Raw genomic sequence first — 14,936 nt, 5'->3', positions numbered from 1 at the left:
GGATGTTGGAATCATAGTTTCACTGCTGTGCGATTACCTCTGTACTCGCTCTTCGATTGTACAAGTACCAAAGGGTGCCAGAAGGAAACCATGATCACGGGAGGCTGAATGTTTGACACGTGAGAGGAGGCATGCATCAGTGTTGGTCCCGTTGACTGACAGGCATTCGAACATTAAGAATGCACATTTAATGATGATGGTGACTAGAAACTTCTTATCTCTTAAGAGTGAGGGTGGATAAAAAGAAACACCCTTTAACAGTAAAAATATATTTGTATTAATTTTATTACTTATTTGTTTTTTCAATCTTTACCTTTTTTTTGGCGCAGGCTGAAGAGAGATTCTCTTTTCATTACACATTCATAAACAAATCCAAGAAGATTGCCCAAATCCATTGTACTGTTTTTTTTTAATGTACTTAATTATTTAATGGTACTATAACATTTGTACATTTGCAGTGTGAATATGTGTGCTGCTAGATTTTGGCTATGTGAGAAGGTATGTTGGGGGACGTAAGCATGCATATGCATGAGTTTTTTAAAAATATGTATTGGAAACTTTCTGTAGAAACTTGTTCTTCTTTGTAACCCAAACTTAGAGTTTGCTACAGTTCCTTTGTGGGCATAGAGTGTGCATCGACTTGTGATCTCAGGTTTATTTCCAACACGACTAATAATACTAATCAAGTGCATAGTGAAGGCAGCTATGGTGTTCTATTAAAATATTGTTCAATATTTTGGATGCTCCCTAAGTCCTTGTGTCTCCCAAAGCTCCAAGTCTTGATTTAACGGCGAACACCATACTCCAAAAATGGTGATACTTTAACCATAAATTATAGTGAGGTACCGTACATTGCAATTATGTATGTTATTATTTTGATTAAAATATACTAAATCATTAGATAAATACATCAGTGGTAGATATGGTTAGACTTAAAATATTTAATTAATATAAATATATAATCAAAAGTAATAAAAAGAATTTATTTACTCAACACATGTTTTGCATGAAATTGTTCTAACTATCCAATAAAATTCTATTTAATTACAGCTGTGCCACATGTGTTTACGGCATTACAGTACAGTGTATAATACAAGTCGGACTACACAATGGTAATAACTTTATTCCCAAACAGAAATGTGTTCAGCATGTTTTGACTCACATGATTTCTGCACAAACCTGAACTAGAATTCTGCATTGAATTAGTCTTAATTCTCAACTTCACACCCTATTTCATTGCACCAGCAATTTCTTTGTAATATTTCACTGCACTTTCTGCCTCTGGTTTTTCACTTCGTCCAAGCTAACTTAGTTTCATCAAACAGCAATTTCCTTTTCCAGTGATGTGGTAGTCTTTAGTCCTCAGCTTAGAATCTTGGGTCTTCATCTAACAGCACCGGTGTCAGGACCTCGCATCATCTTATTCTCCTAGAAATCTTTGGTTATATTTATTCATTTTTTTTTATCTTCCACAGAAATATCAGAGATTGAGTATTTCCCCATATCCCCTCATCTCACAAGAATCCGTGTGCACAAACAGAACATCACACCTCTGAGGGAGATATTTTGCTATCCCATCATGACGCACACTTCAAACGATCCTCCGCTTGTTCCTCCGTCCCGTACTCCCGTGCAGCCAGTGTTCTCCACGTTCAAGCGCACTGCACCGTCCCACACGCCCGCCCCCAAGCGACCGCCCCCGCCCCCGCGGGTCTCCTCCCACCACAACTCGACGCTGCGCCTGTGGTCCGGGGTGAAGCTGCCAGCCCAGGGCAGGTCGTCGCGACACGAGGCCTGCTTCGCCCACTTGACCGACTCGTCACGGCCCCTCAAGTCGACCCCCGACAGGGTCAGTAGGCGAGGGACCCACGAAGCGTCCGCGTACAGGAAGCCCGCCAAAACCTTGTCTGCGAGCCCCGTAGCTGCTCGAGCATCCCCCGATTCGGCTTTCAGGAGCCGGTCATCCCCCGACCACCTCGCCTCGTACAGGTACGGCAGATCTGATGCCACGCTCGGTGGTCAGAAGGTCAGGCACAGCCCGGTCAGACTTAGCCTTAGCCGCTCGCCGGAGCTGACGTCCCCGTCCCAAGTGCGGAAAGCGTTGCAGAGGCAGAAAGATGCCAAAGAGAGGCCGGGTCCCACGACCCTTCCTCCGGGCACCATCGTGAAGAGTTCCACCGCGCTGTACTCGTCTGCTCGGAACAGTCCTCAGCAACTGCCGTCTGAACAGAAATCATTGCAGGTAACGGTGGCCATTTCTGCTAAAGGGCGAGAGCTGCTCAAGTCTACGGCAAAAAGCTTGCAAAAGTTATCTGCTGTTTCTTCGACAAACACCGTTCGTGACAGTTCGTTGAAATTGCAGCCTGCACCTTCTGCAATATCAAAATCAAAATCTAAAGTCAAAGCTGGTGCTTTGTTGCCAAGTTCAATGAGGAATGCTAATAAAAAAGGTGGCAAAGTAAGCACAATAACTGAAAATTTGCAGGCTCCGAAAGCTGTCAAATCCCTTACAAAAAATGTGATGATGTTGGTCAGTGATGAAGGTAACAGACGAAGTATTAAAAGTGATGTTTTGGATTTTGGAAAAAAACAGATCGGAAAAACTGCTGTTAGCTTGGGCAAAATTTCTCCAACAGGTGTTGCAAGGTCTTCAGAAAAGAAATCTCTCTCTTCAGCTTCAACAACTGAAAAAAATGGCACCAAAGAAGATAAAAGAAATGACATGAAGAAAAAAATCAAGAAAAAAAAATCCGAAGTGACAGAATTTTCTGGGAGAGCATCTCCTTCCAAGAGGTTAAATGGTTCTACAAAGATAAGCAAAGTTAAAAATGTTCAGCCTGGAGGATCAGACAAGAAACACTTGAGGCTAGAAAGTCAAGTCCGAGCTAAAGGTCCAGTTTACAGAAATAAGACCACCTCTGATCTGAACTCACAACCTACAGGGGAAACGGCTTCTCAGTTTGGAAGTTTTGGAGATCTGAGCACTACAAAACTTGCAGATGACCTTGCACCAACCAGGACGTATTCATTTTTTCAGAACCTTTTCTTGAGGGACATGCCGTCTCCAACACATTCTACAAGCAACAGTATCTGCAGGTCTTCTTCAGTCTTGGAGAAGGCAAGGCAGTTTCACAGCAAAATCACCAGCAGTACTACGAGCAAAACCGACTCTCACCTGAGTCTTCTGAACGTTTATTTATCTCAGAAGCGCCCAGTATCCGAATCAAAGTTCCGTGAACTGGAGAGAAAAGCAAGTATGTCATCTCGCTCTCCTAGCCCACGAACTTCTCCGCCAAGAAGGCTCATTCCTTACGTGATGAGAAGTGCCTCTCCTGCTGCAGAAGATACCAGGCATTTTTCTTCTACTTTGTCATCTCGAAGCAGAACACCAGACAGTGTCGTAAGCAGCACAAAGAAGAGAAGCTCGAGTGAACCTCCCGTAGTCACGTCCAGCACAAAGCAGACCAGCAGACGGGTATCAAGTCCTGAGCAGCAGCGAGTGTCGCCCACAAGCTACTCGCCTTCCTGCCGCAGAATTCGGGGAGCCCGGGGCCTGGCCGCTCGACCCATCGAGAGTGTTTTCGGGATCACTCGTAAAGCTACAGCTCGGGCGAGGAGTGCCGGCGAAGTGGAAATGAGGCAGGTCGCAAAGCACAGGCTCTCGCCTGAATCAGCGTCTTCGCACGCCAAGAGCACCAGTTCGTTAAATCTCTCCAAAATCGCTGACCACGCAGAGTACCAGTCTTATGTGATGGAATTGTTACATTCCACCAGGAAGTCGGAACGGTTCAAAGAGCTGCACAAATTCTATTCGAGCTTGGAACGAATGGGGCAGCTAGAAAGAGCCACTTCCTCGAGTGATCTTAGACCTCGACTAAAGGGCGAGGAGATCATCGACTATGATCGCTGGAGACAACTCAGGACAATAGAGAGGGCAGAAGGAGAGTTGAAGGTTATATACAAAGAACTGAAAGAAGCACAAAGGGAAAAAGGCTTACTTTTCAGACCAAAAGATGCAGAAACTTTGAAATGGAAAGGGGAAATTGACAGGGGCTTGAGATGTCGGGAGAAGTCAGTGGAAGATATAAAGCAACAGTTAAAGAGATTGGCGGACGAAGATTCGGAGCTAGAATCTGTCAGGAAGAGAGATCTAGCTTTAAGGAAAGATGTCTACAAGCCACTGTGGAGAGGTTCGTCTGTTCTTGATTTGGCATCGACTATTGACCAACCACGTAAGGAACATTCTGGAATGATGACTTTACAGAGTCACACCACTGACAGTCGGCCAGCTCCATCATTCACTAAACATTTTCAAGGTATTGGTTCACGTTTATGGAGCAGTCTCTCCATGGAACAGGTCAATGCTTTAAAGTCCCAGCTAAGTGAAATATATACCCCAGATAAAAATTTTCAGCCTGATAGAGAATCTCAGTGTGGGCAGTATGATATTGAAGTTCTTTCAAAAAAATCTCAGAAGGAAAAGGATGCACTTCACGTGCGTTGCAACTCATTACTAACTAGAGATCAATTATATTCTCCTGTTGTTCGAAGGAGAGAAGCATTAAGAACGGAAAGCATGAAGGCAGATTCTATTAGTTCTTTGCCTTTTTGTAAGCGAAAGAACTGCAAGTTCAAAGATACCACAAGGCCCACTGCAGATAAAAAACAGACTAATGCAAGTAAGCCTTTGTCTGAGACAGAGAAAAAGAAACTGTCAAACACACTTAGTAAGGAAGTCCTGGACAAGGTAACTAGACACAGTGGAAAAGCTACAGTTCCAGCGATGAAGAGCAAGGAGCGTCAAGAAGCGGTGGCTTCTGCAGCGACGACCAAGTCTGTATCTCCACCTGAAGCTGCGAGCAGCCCTATTCATTCGGAAATAGTTTCACCAAGAACATGCTATTCGCTTGAAATGTCAGAGGAAGATGCATTTTCAGACAAGCATGCATCAAGTTCGTGTGACCGTCACAGTAAAAATGACTTCTTGTTGGTATTGACTCCTTCAGGTCAACAGCAAAAGGAGGTGGAGAAGGTAGTCGAAGGATGGGCGAACTCGAAACCCAAACGTCGACCAAAGGATGAAAATGAAGGGGAAGTGACTGCCCAGCTTGTCAGGACAACATCGGCCAGCGAAACCGAGAGCGCGAGTTCTGAAACTTCAACTCGAACTGTTATACACGTGGGTAGTAAAGAAGAGATTCGTCACAAGGTAAACTTTTTTGAGAATCAGGCGGGCAGTCGTGTAGTTCCTCAGCGAGTTTGTAGGAGTGCAAGTGATGTTTGTGAGACGCGTCAACGGGCACTGACTTCAACTGGACGCGCTAAAAGTGCCCCCGGGGCCATTCCAATCACAACAACCACACGTGTGTTCCAGCAGAAGAAATCCCCGATGTCAGATGGCCTTCATTCTTCGCAATCATACTCGGATTTGAAAGAAATGTTTGGCGAGCAGAATCGCTACAAATACGCGACGGTGGCCGTGAGGAGGTGCGAGTCCCCCTCCCCTGTCCGGTCTTCGCCCCTGATGGATGCCTCCACGTCTCGTGGTAGCAGCCCGGAGTCCTTGAGGTACAGCTCGCCTGATCCCAGCAGGTACTGGCGAGCGTATTTGCGACTGGCCAAGCACGGGGACGTGCAGAAACTTCGTCACAAGTTCGAGAGCCTCGAAGACCTGTGTTTGAGGAAGAAGTCTTTGCCCAGACGATATCGCAGCGACCCAGAGTTGGCGCGGAACCGTCTCATCCACGGCGGCGGCACCGTCATCAAGGGTCACGAGGTGGGCGACGTGAGCTGGTTGAGGAGGAGGTACGAGGGTTGCGGTCGTGGCAGGAGCCGAGTCAAGAAGGGGCGGATAGTCTCCCCGGTACCACTCAAGGTCGAGGACCGCATGATGCCGCACATAAACGTCATCAGCAAGCTCGCCGCGTTGCAACATAGGTCGTCCACGGTCCCTTGCCAGCGGCACACCCCGGAGCCGACGGAACCGGGCCAGTTCCACCACGGCGACGTGAAGAGGATCAAGGAAATATTCGAGAGGATGTCCCTGCTGGGACAGATGTTCACCTCGGTGCCGGACGTGCGCGAGCTGAAGGACATCACGCCGTACCTGGAGTGCGACTGGGTGGCCCACCGGTACCCGGACACCAAGCCCCCGAGTGCGGTGCGCCAACACAGTCCCCTCCCCGTCCCGCCCCCTCCCAAGCCCCCCCACCCGGAGCAGCAGCAGCGCAGGCGGCCGGAGCAGCCGCAGCCGGGGAGAGACGTGTTCGCGGGCCAGCCGTTCGACCCTAGCATTCACCGGCCCCTGTTCCGGTACCAGCCCCCGCCCAGCCCCGCCCTCGCCGACTGGTGGCAGCGCCAGGCGGCCGCGCGGCCCACCGTCACTTTCAAAGGTGCTCCACGCTCGGCATTCTGCCTCCACCACTCACGTGTAGACAGTTGCACAAAACTCACTAGCGGATTTATAGACTAAATGCAGTAAGTACACAGCAGCTAATTTTTCCTGTTTCATCCTGTGCATTTTTTTTTTTGTAAAATTATTGCAGTGAGCACAGGAAAAACTAAAAAGTTTTTAGTATTATACAATTTTGACAGAAAAAAACAAACTTGTATTTTTAATAGATTTAATTGTTTCAACTCTTCACTAACCTCGATGTTTCTCTCTTACTGCATGTAATAGTGATTTGTTTTTGTTTGATTGCACTGAATTACTGTCTTGCCTGTGTAGTTGATTTTCGTTCTGGTTGTGCTTGCCCGTGCGCCCTTTCTAGAGCCAGTGAACGGTGCAGTCCCGGGCAAAAGCCACAGCGGGGACAGAGCCCCAGGTATGCCATCATCTCGCACACACATTCTGTTCCAGGTTTTAGTTTTATTGCGCTGTTGGCAGTGTGCTAGCGTGCCTTTCCGTATCGCAGGCAAACCCATTTTGTTGCTCCCTCTAGACACAACTTGAAGAAGGAAGCTCATATACTGGCCTCCTATTGTAATGCGGTGGCATTAAAAATAAGCAAACTGAATCAATACCACAATTTTTGTTTGCCATGCACATTTCTTTCACTTTACTACATGCTATCATTGCTTGTTAATGTGCAACCAAATTTAAATGTTAGTGTAAACTTTTCATTCTGTGTATGTAAGTAGCGTGGGTAACTTACTAAAACATTTGTTTGTGCATTTTTACTCATACTAAAGTAAGATTCCAAAATTCTTTGGATAGTGTTAGTGATTTAAGAGTTTTATTATTTACAAACACAGTTTTTTCAAAAATAATCGCTAATGAGCGGAAGCCAGAACGCTTCCCAGTTTTTCACCACCTAGTGAGAACTTGCAATGTTTCATTTCCATCTTAAAATCATAATATTCTGCTATAATTCACATCACAGATTTTGTATTACATTTTGTGATTGAAGCAATATTTATTTTGGACTAGCATAGTAATTATTGCACTTTTTATTGTTAGATACATAAAAAAACTTTTCAAAATTTAGGAAGCTATTATTTATTTTATGTAATGGATAGCATTTAGGCACAAAAATATTAAATTATAGCCTAAAATTATTGCTAGTTTCCTGAATTAGAACATACATAAGTTTCAAAGTACAGTTTCTGCTTAAAGGAAGGTTATTTTCATAAGTTTAATGAAAGGAAGTACAAATGTGTTGAGATGTGGTTGGCCCATTCATTTTTGTCAACTTAAGAAGATTCAGAACTGAAGATAGCAATGCTTACGCACCTATGTTTTGCTTCCTGTGCTTACATTCTTTACAGCTGTGAATATTAGCTTTTTAATTCTTTCAAAATATTTCTGCAGTGTGTTAATTCAATCAATTTGATGTAATTATTTAGTGATTTAGTTGATTTTTCCGTAGCATTCTATTTGCATGTTTCTGTTAGAGGTGGGTTGGGACAGCAATTTTCGGTATCAGTCCCAACCTGATACTGATACAGTAATGTACCTAGGTACAAGTCTCTGATACTTCTGTATCAGACGGTCCCAGGAGGAAATAAAGCTCCGCGTACGCAGACCGTGCGACCGGAAGGAGAATCTGATACATTATTTATCACGCCTGGTAATTCTCTACCTCTGATACTCTCATGCCCGCCTGATACAACCAGTATCAATCAGTTCAACATTCACTGCAGTTCGTCCTGGCCGTGTATCACCATGTTGCGGGCTGTCATGCTTTGTAGTTAGTATTTTTATAGTGAAATAAGGAATGGATAAGTGCACGAAAAAGACTTCATTTGTGTGGAATTTTTTCACGGAAAATAATGAGTTTGCTAATTGTAATTTGTGTAAACAAAAACTGAGTTATAAATCATCGACTAATCTGAAGAAACATTTGAAACGTAAACACTGATATAGTATGCTTACTAATGTACCTATCTGTTTTTTTATTTTTTTATTTTTGATAAAATCGTGAATTTTTAATGTATAAAAACACTAGTTACTAATTGTTATCGAAAAAAAAAAGTCCATATGTTGATTACATCTGTTATTAGTGTCAACTGAGAATTTATTTGCATTTTCATAGCTGTTAGGTGCACAAATATAAATATTATATCTTGTATTAATGTACTTTTTAATATTAAAATTTCATTAGTTTTATTATTGAACGAGACGGTGCACGCACTGCGCACTGAGTGTACTAAAGTAGGACAATAAACAAAACGACTTGTAACCAGGGCTGCCACTCTGATATTCATGAAAAACCTAGATAACCTAAAAAAAAAAACCCAGACACATGGGTAAAAAACCCAGATGCGTCTAAAATGCTATCGTTGAAAATGTTTGCGTACTAATTCAAAAATATAAACATAACTGGTTTTAATATAAAACAATTAATTACCTTACAAGACTGAAAACGGTTAAATACAACCAATACAAGAAAATTACACTGCAGCAAAATGGCTGTATAAGTAATTCTTGGACCAGCACATATCATAAAAAAAACCTACAAATATATACATGACAAAACAAACACCATCACTGCATACTTTAAACCGGTAAATGTTTTTATAAAACTGCATCATGTACGTTAGTCTTTATTCAGAGTCTGATTCTATAAGATTGGTTTGAAGGTTAATTGTTGCATTGGTTTTGTGTTCTGCAAGCCTCTTTGAAGAATGTGTCTAATTTAATATTCGACTTAGCTTCTTGAAAACTAGTTTTGTGTTTATATGTATTTTTGTGTGTGAAACACATAGACTTGTTTGCATTTATCAAACAGATATTGCAACAGATACAGTAGCTACTACCTTTATTATTGTTTTAGGTATAAAAATAATTAAAATTATAAAAACCCTAGAATTGTTGGAATTCATTATTTAAAAACCCAGAAACCCAAACACCATTGGAAAAACCCAGATCTGGGTGGAAAAACCCATGAGTGGCAGCCCTGCTTGTAACAATATCGCTTTGCGCCTCTCCTTCAAGGCTTCAACGCCTTCCCCTGCGCTTCCTCCCCTACATTCTTTCCCTTCTTTATCCCTTATTCGTCGTTCCTGCTCCCTCCCCTTTCACAAGCTCCGCCCAAGTGACCGTCATCTGCGATCGGGTACTGCGCTCATTGGCCGTGGTGTTGTTCCAGGTGAATTCTGAACTGATACTAAAGTCTCTGATACTTTTCAAGTGTACTCGTTTGCCGATCCTGATACAGGCGCATATCAGTGACAAAGTATCAGGTTGATACTTTTCGACCCACCTCTAGTTTCTGTGATTAAAAAAAGAAGTTCTGTGCTTGCAGATATCATATGACATGTACATGATTTATGGTTTCTATGTACATCTTTAAATGCATTTTTTTTTTTCATTTACTACAGTACTGCAGCATGTTTAGTAGACTTTAGACTTTCAGAAGTAAAGGCTGAGCATTAGAACTTTGTATTGATATAATACATACAGGAAATCATAAATATTATTATTTAATTGTTTGTTTTCATGTGATTCGCAATTATTATGTCAATTTTTTTTCTTTTATAAGGACAAATTTGTTTCCCTTTCCCATTATTTAATGCTATGTCATGAGCCCGGCTTGTTTCTGTTTCACAAATGAGTGGGTTGTAACATTCATGTTAGAGCCCTTGGTAGTTAACAAAGTTTTTAGAAGAGTATTTCTGTGGTACTTTAACGATGTGGTAGGCCTGACACAGGTTAGTAAGACGAGGCATGGGACTCGCTTGTGCATTTCACTCGAGGGGGAAAATGCTAATACTATTTGGTAGGCCTATGTAAATGCTAGTTTTGTGATGCGAAGCGAATATCAAATTGAATTTTCAAAATATTTGTGAAATCAGATCGAATTTTGAACATTCTTCTTGACTAAGAAATTATTTTATATTATTTTATAAAATACAGGATTGAAGTGGAAAAAAAAATCATTTAATGTTTGTAATTTTTGAACTGATTTGAGTTACCAATTTGACCCTATTATAAAATAACCATGCATATTATTAATATTGAGCATTCATAAAAGCAAATGAAGTGCCTTCTTTTGATCTTTTTAAGTAACCAACTTTGTTCTAGGAAAAAAAAATGAATCTTAGACTTCCAATTTTTTTAAAAGCTTTGCAACAAACGTGAAGCTTCACATCATATGCAAAGCTTTGCATCAATACTGAGGCTTCAAATAAAACAAATAGAAAATTTCTGGCAAAGTCAACTCAAATAATAAAAAAATTTGCTTAGTCGAAGCTTTGCACAGGCTTACTATTTGGACACCACGGCACTTTGACAAACTCATCATAGATACTGAATTGTCCAAGCTATGCTAGGAGTCCGCTCCTTACGGCAGGAAATGCCTGCTGAAATGTCGAGATATCTACTCCCAAGTCAAGTTCACCGAACTGGACGTGCAAGCTAACTAGGATTTTTAAAAATATTTCAGAGCTGATTTATTTAATTCACATTTAACCATGAAATTACTAAACAGTGTTATAAACCACTGAAATGTTTTTATGCTGGAAATCCTTTACAGTTGTCAGTAGTAGTCGAGCAAGTTGGAGAATGTGTGTCTTGTCATCATTTTCGTTAATATCTCAATTTAAATTATGAAAGTGGAATGCGTGGAAGACTTAGACAATACACTTATACATATTAGTAAAGATTAGTGTAAAACCATAATTTATGCACGTTTTTGAAGAAAGGGGCTTTGATGAGAGCATCGTTGTCTTACATATCAAGCAAGCATCATTTCAAAATCTATATTAGTTAATTAGTTATAAGCAAAATGAAAATAACATTGAATCTTATGAGGTTAACGCGGGTTGCGTAGTGCCCCTGAAACACTGGAGTGACCTCTTAATGTGTCGACAGTTGAAACAGAATAGGAGCTTCGCTCCCGAGGAAGGTGTGAAGGTCGCAGGCACCGGGAGAGGGTGTGTGACGCGCGAGTCGCCCGTGGGTCGGCAGAGTCCCCGCGCCGCTACGTGGAGTCGGAGGTGACGATCCACTACCGCAGCCCTGTGCGCGCCGAGGCGAAGCAGGCGGTGTCGGAGGAGGAGCTGGCGCGTCGCCAGGCGGAGGCCATGCGCCGGATATACCAGGAGGAGCGCCGGCGCAAGTACCTGCAGGAGCTGCAGGACATGAACAGCCGGCGGCACACGGACAACTTCACGTGAGCTGCCCCTCTCTCTCCCGCTTTCCCGCTCTCCCGCCGGCGTGGGACCGTAAACACTCGTCATTGCTCGAGGTTTAAAGAAGCATCTCTCTCGATCTCCCTATATGTGTCCCTCTATAATTCTTCCTGTTTTTCTCTACGAATAAAAATCTCGCTATATCTTTATCTCTTTCTATATTTATATCCACCTCTCCATATTACTCTCTCTGTATCTCTCTTTATGTATCTATGTTTCTATCTAGGTACCTTTCCTGTAAAATGGTCTGTTAATTCTCATGGATCGATGCACTTCGAGTCTTTTAAGTACGGCTAGCACATGGATCTGCCACGCTACACGCCATGGGTACAACGCTTTATTCAAGGAATGTTGTGGTGTTGTAAGACCCTGCCACATACTTTAGTTTTAAGGATAACTGCATACTGGTTAACTTGAACTTCTTGGCTCCGCCCCATTTCAAGTCGTCTGTTAAGAACTCAAGTGAGAAATGAGCCCAGAGTTTGTAGCAGTGAATATAGAAGCAATTTATGCAAAGTGTTTTTTTTTTTTTTTTTTTTTTTTCGATGTTTACCTGAGAGAATTTTCAGTGACTTGAATAGTAAGTTGGAAATACAGAGCTTTTAAATAAAATTAGGGCTCCATTCTTCAGCCCTGTGGAAACCTAATCAAAAAACTTGAAGTATCGTGTGCACGTGGCATTTTCAGGCCGTCCCAGAAGTCTCCGATACCGCTGAACCGCTACGACGACATCCTGGATGACGTCAGTAAGACGAAGCCGCGCGACCAGACGCCAGAGCCCAAGCTGGTGGCCAGGGCTCTGTACAACTTTGTCGGGCAGACATCGAGGTGCGTGCAATGCAAGTCTGCCAAAATGCCAAAAAAAGGCCAAAATGTTTCAAGCATGCTTGTACAGGTGCATATCTAGTAATGTAAGAAAATTAAAAGGCATAATTTTTTTTTTTTACTTGGAACATAATAAAATACATTTAAGACAAATGCAAGACAGCTGAAAAAATTTTTTTTGCGATAACCTGGCATTGTAATCACACATATCCAGTAGCTGGGAGAGGATGTGCCTAATTTCTTTAAAAATTATGAAATTTTAATTTTGATGGTAAAAAAACTATTTTCTTTCCTCTTAGCGAAACCAAGATTTGAAAGTTTTATTTAAAATTTATAGGATAAATTATCAAACTTCTAGTACCTATTTAAATTTCCTAATATAAGTGTAAAATGTTCATAGTCATATAACAAAATTCATTATTCATTTAATATTATTGTAGTGTCTTTCCATGCCACTAAATTGTGTTTCCCATGCAGGGCTAACATAATATGAGCATAAAAAAAAAAATTCTTCATTAGCTATTTTGCAGTGAAATAAGCTATTTAATACCCACGAGGAATCAAATTTTCATCCTAGGAAAATGTTACTACAGGATTTGAAATCAGAATAGGTAGGTTATTTGACTTCCTATCTCATTATTTTGGAAAATCAAAGCTATTCTGTGATACTCCCAATTAAAAAAAAAATAGCAATTATATACAAAATATTTCACTCCATTAATAATCAGGAAGTAGGTAGTCGTTTTGACCTTGAGTCCCATCGCCGTGGCATGGGCGTATCAGGGAGCAAGTGTAGCTGCTCTCCTTCCAAATTATGGTTGGGGGGGGGGGGGGGGTGATTTAAACAACAAATTTATGAAATATTAATTAGCAGGTTGGGTTTTTGTATTTCAACTCATTAAAAGAAACTTTATACAAGGTTTTTTTTTATGTATATAATTTCTTCCTTTTGTAATTTTGTATTATTGTACGGCACCATGGACTTCATGAAAGAGGTTGAATTCGGAAAAATGTGTTCCTGTCTCAACCTTCCCTTTCCCGTTTTCAGCTGGATACACTCTTGGCAAAAGCTGTAAGTTCCTTAAAGAGGATTGATTGTAGTTTGTAGGCAGGTGTTACTCCCAACTCTCCACTCCCTGCCAACTGAAGTGACAGCCGGTCAACATTTCAAATGAAGAATTAACAGTGGCCATCATAGCTAGTTGTGTGACCACTCTAACAACAAGTTGTGGGGCCACCCTAGCTAATTGATTGGCCACTCTAGCAAGTAGTATGTGCACTAACAAGTTGAGTGGCCACACTAGCTAGTTGATTGGCCACACTAGCTAGTTGATTGGCCACACTAGCTAGTTGATTGGCCACTCTAGCTAGTTTATTGGCCACTCTAGCTAGTTTATTGGCCACTCTAGGTAGTTGAGTGGCCACTCTAGGTAGTTGATTGGCCACGCTAACAAGTTGTGGGGGCCACCCTAGCTAGTTGATTGGCCACTCTAGCTAGTTGTATGGCCACTCTAACAAGTTGATTGGCCACTCTAGCTAGTTGATGGCCACTCTAGCTAGGTGAGTGGCCTCTCTAGCAAGTTATGTGGTCACTCTAACAAGTTGAATGACCACTCTAACAAGTTTAATGGCCACTCTATCTAGTTAAGGGGCCACTCTAGCTAGTTGAATGGCCACTCTAGCTAGTTGAGTGGCCACTCTAGCTAGTTGAGTGGCCACTCTAGCTAGTTGAGTGGCCACTCTAGCTAGTTGAGTGGCCACTCTAGCTAGTTGAGTGGCCACTCTAGCTAGTTGATGGCCACTATAGCTAGTTGCATGGTCACTCCAGAGCAACGTGTCTTGCCGTGCAGGGAACTGAGCTTCCGGCGAGGGGACATAATCTTCGTGAAGCGGCAGATCGACAAGAACTGGTACGAGGGTGAGCACAACGCCATGGTCGGGCTGTTCCCGCTCAACTACGTCGAGGTAATCCGCAAGCAAAGCATTCATAAGTAGATTTCCTTCCCGCTCTCTATTCTCAAGTTAGGGATCTGATTCCTTGGTGTTTATTCTAATTATTTACTTTTTAAGTTAAAGCTCATGAAGGTATGAAACAGCTAATTAGTTTCTCATATACGGAAACTTGTTGGTATTTAAAAATACTTTTGATTATGAATATCTTAATACATTTATTTATGTATTTTAAATGATAATACTTAATACATTTACTTTGTAAATTATGGGAAACATTGTTTCATTTAGTTTTTTTATAATATTTACATGATATTGTATAAAAATTAGGTAATGAAGGAAATTATCACAATTGCAGAAAATATTACATCAAAATGTTTCTTATAATGACTTAAATGATTAAAAATATGTCCAAAAGTTTTAACGAAATATGTCACTTCATAGCTGTGTTGTATATTACAAAATTCCTGGGTTTTTCTTGTGAAATACAGCCTAATAAAATAATGGTGTCTTGAAAATATGTTTTA

The 14,936-nt window shown here is 41.6% G+C and overlaps 1 protein-coding gene across 6 annotated transcripts in view; it reads left to right on the top strand.

The window, feature by feature from the left end:
• The window catches only part of LOC134539366 (vinexin), a 173,109-nt gene that overhangs the window by 145,361 nt on the left and 12,812 nt on the right, over positions 1 to 14,936 (top strand). For 5 of the 6 annotated variants that reach the window (XM_063381349.1, XM_063381352.1, XM_063381348.1 and 2 more), the window contains 4 exons: positions 6,771 to 6,824; positions 11,411 to 11,615; positions 12,322 to 12,462; positions 14,310 to 14,424. In XM_063381349.1, the coding sequence (XP_063237419.1) occupies positions 6,771 to 6,824; positions 11,411 to 11,615; positions 12,322 to 12,462; positions 14,310 to 14,424 (515 nt within the window). The remainder of the gene's footprint in view (positions 1 to 6,770; positions 6,825 to 11,410; positions 11,616 to 12,321; positions 12,463 to 14,309; positions 14,425 to 14,936) is intronic. The other variant, XM_063381353.1, reaches the window with a different exon arrangement.

Source organism: Bacillus rossius, chromosome 15, assembly GCF_032445375.1.
Source record: "Bacillus rossius redtenbacheri isolate Brsri chromosome 15, Brsri_v3, whole genome shotgun sequence".
NCBI classification, from domain to species: Eukaryota; Metazoa; Arthropoda; class Insecta; order Phasmatodea; family Bacillidae; genus Bacillus; species Bacillus rossius.
The sequence above is the reverse complement of the archived record's forward strand: the minus strand, read 5'-3'. Positions and strand labels throughout refer to the sequence as shown.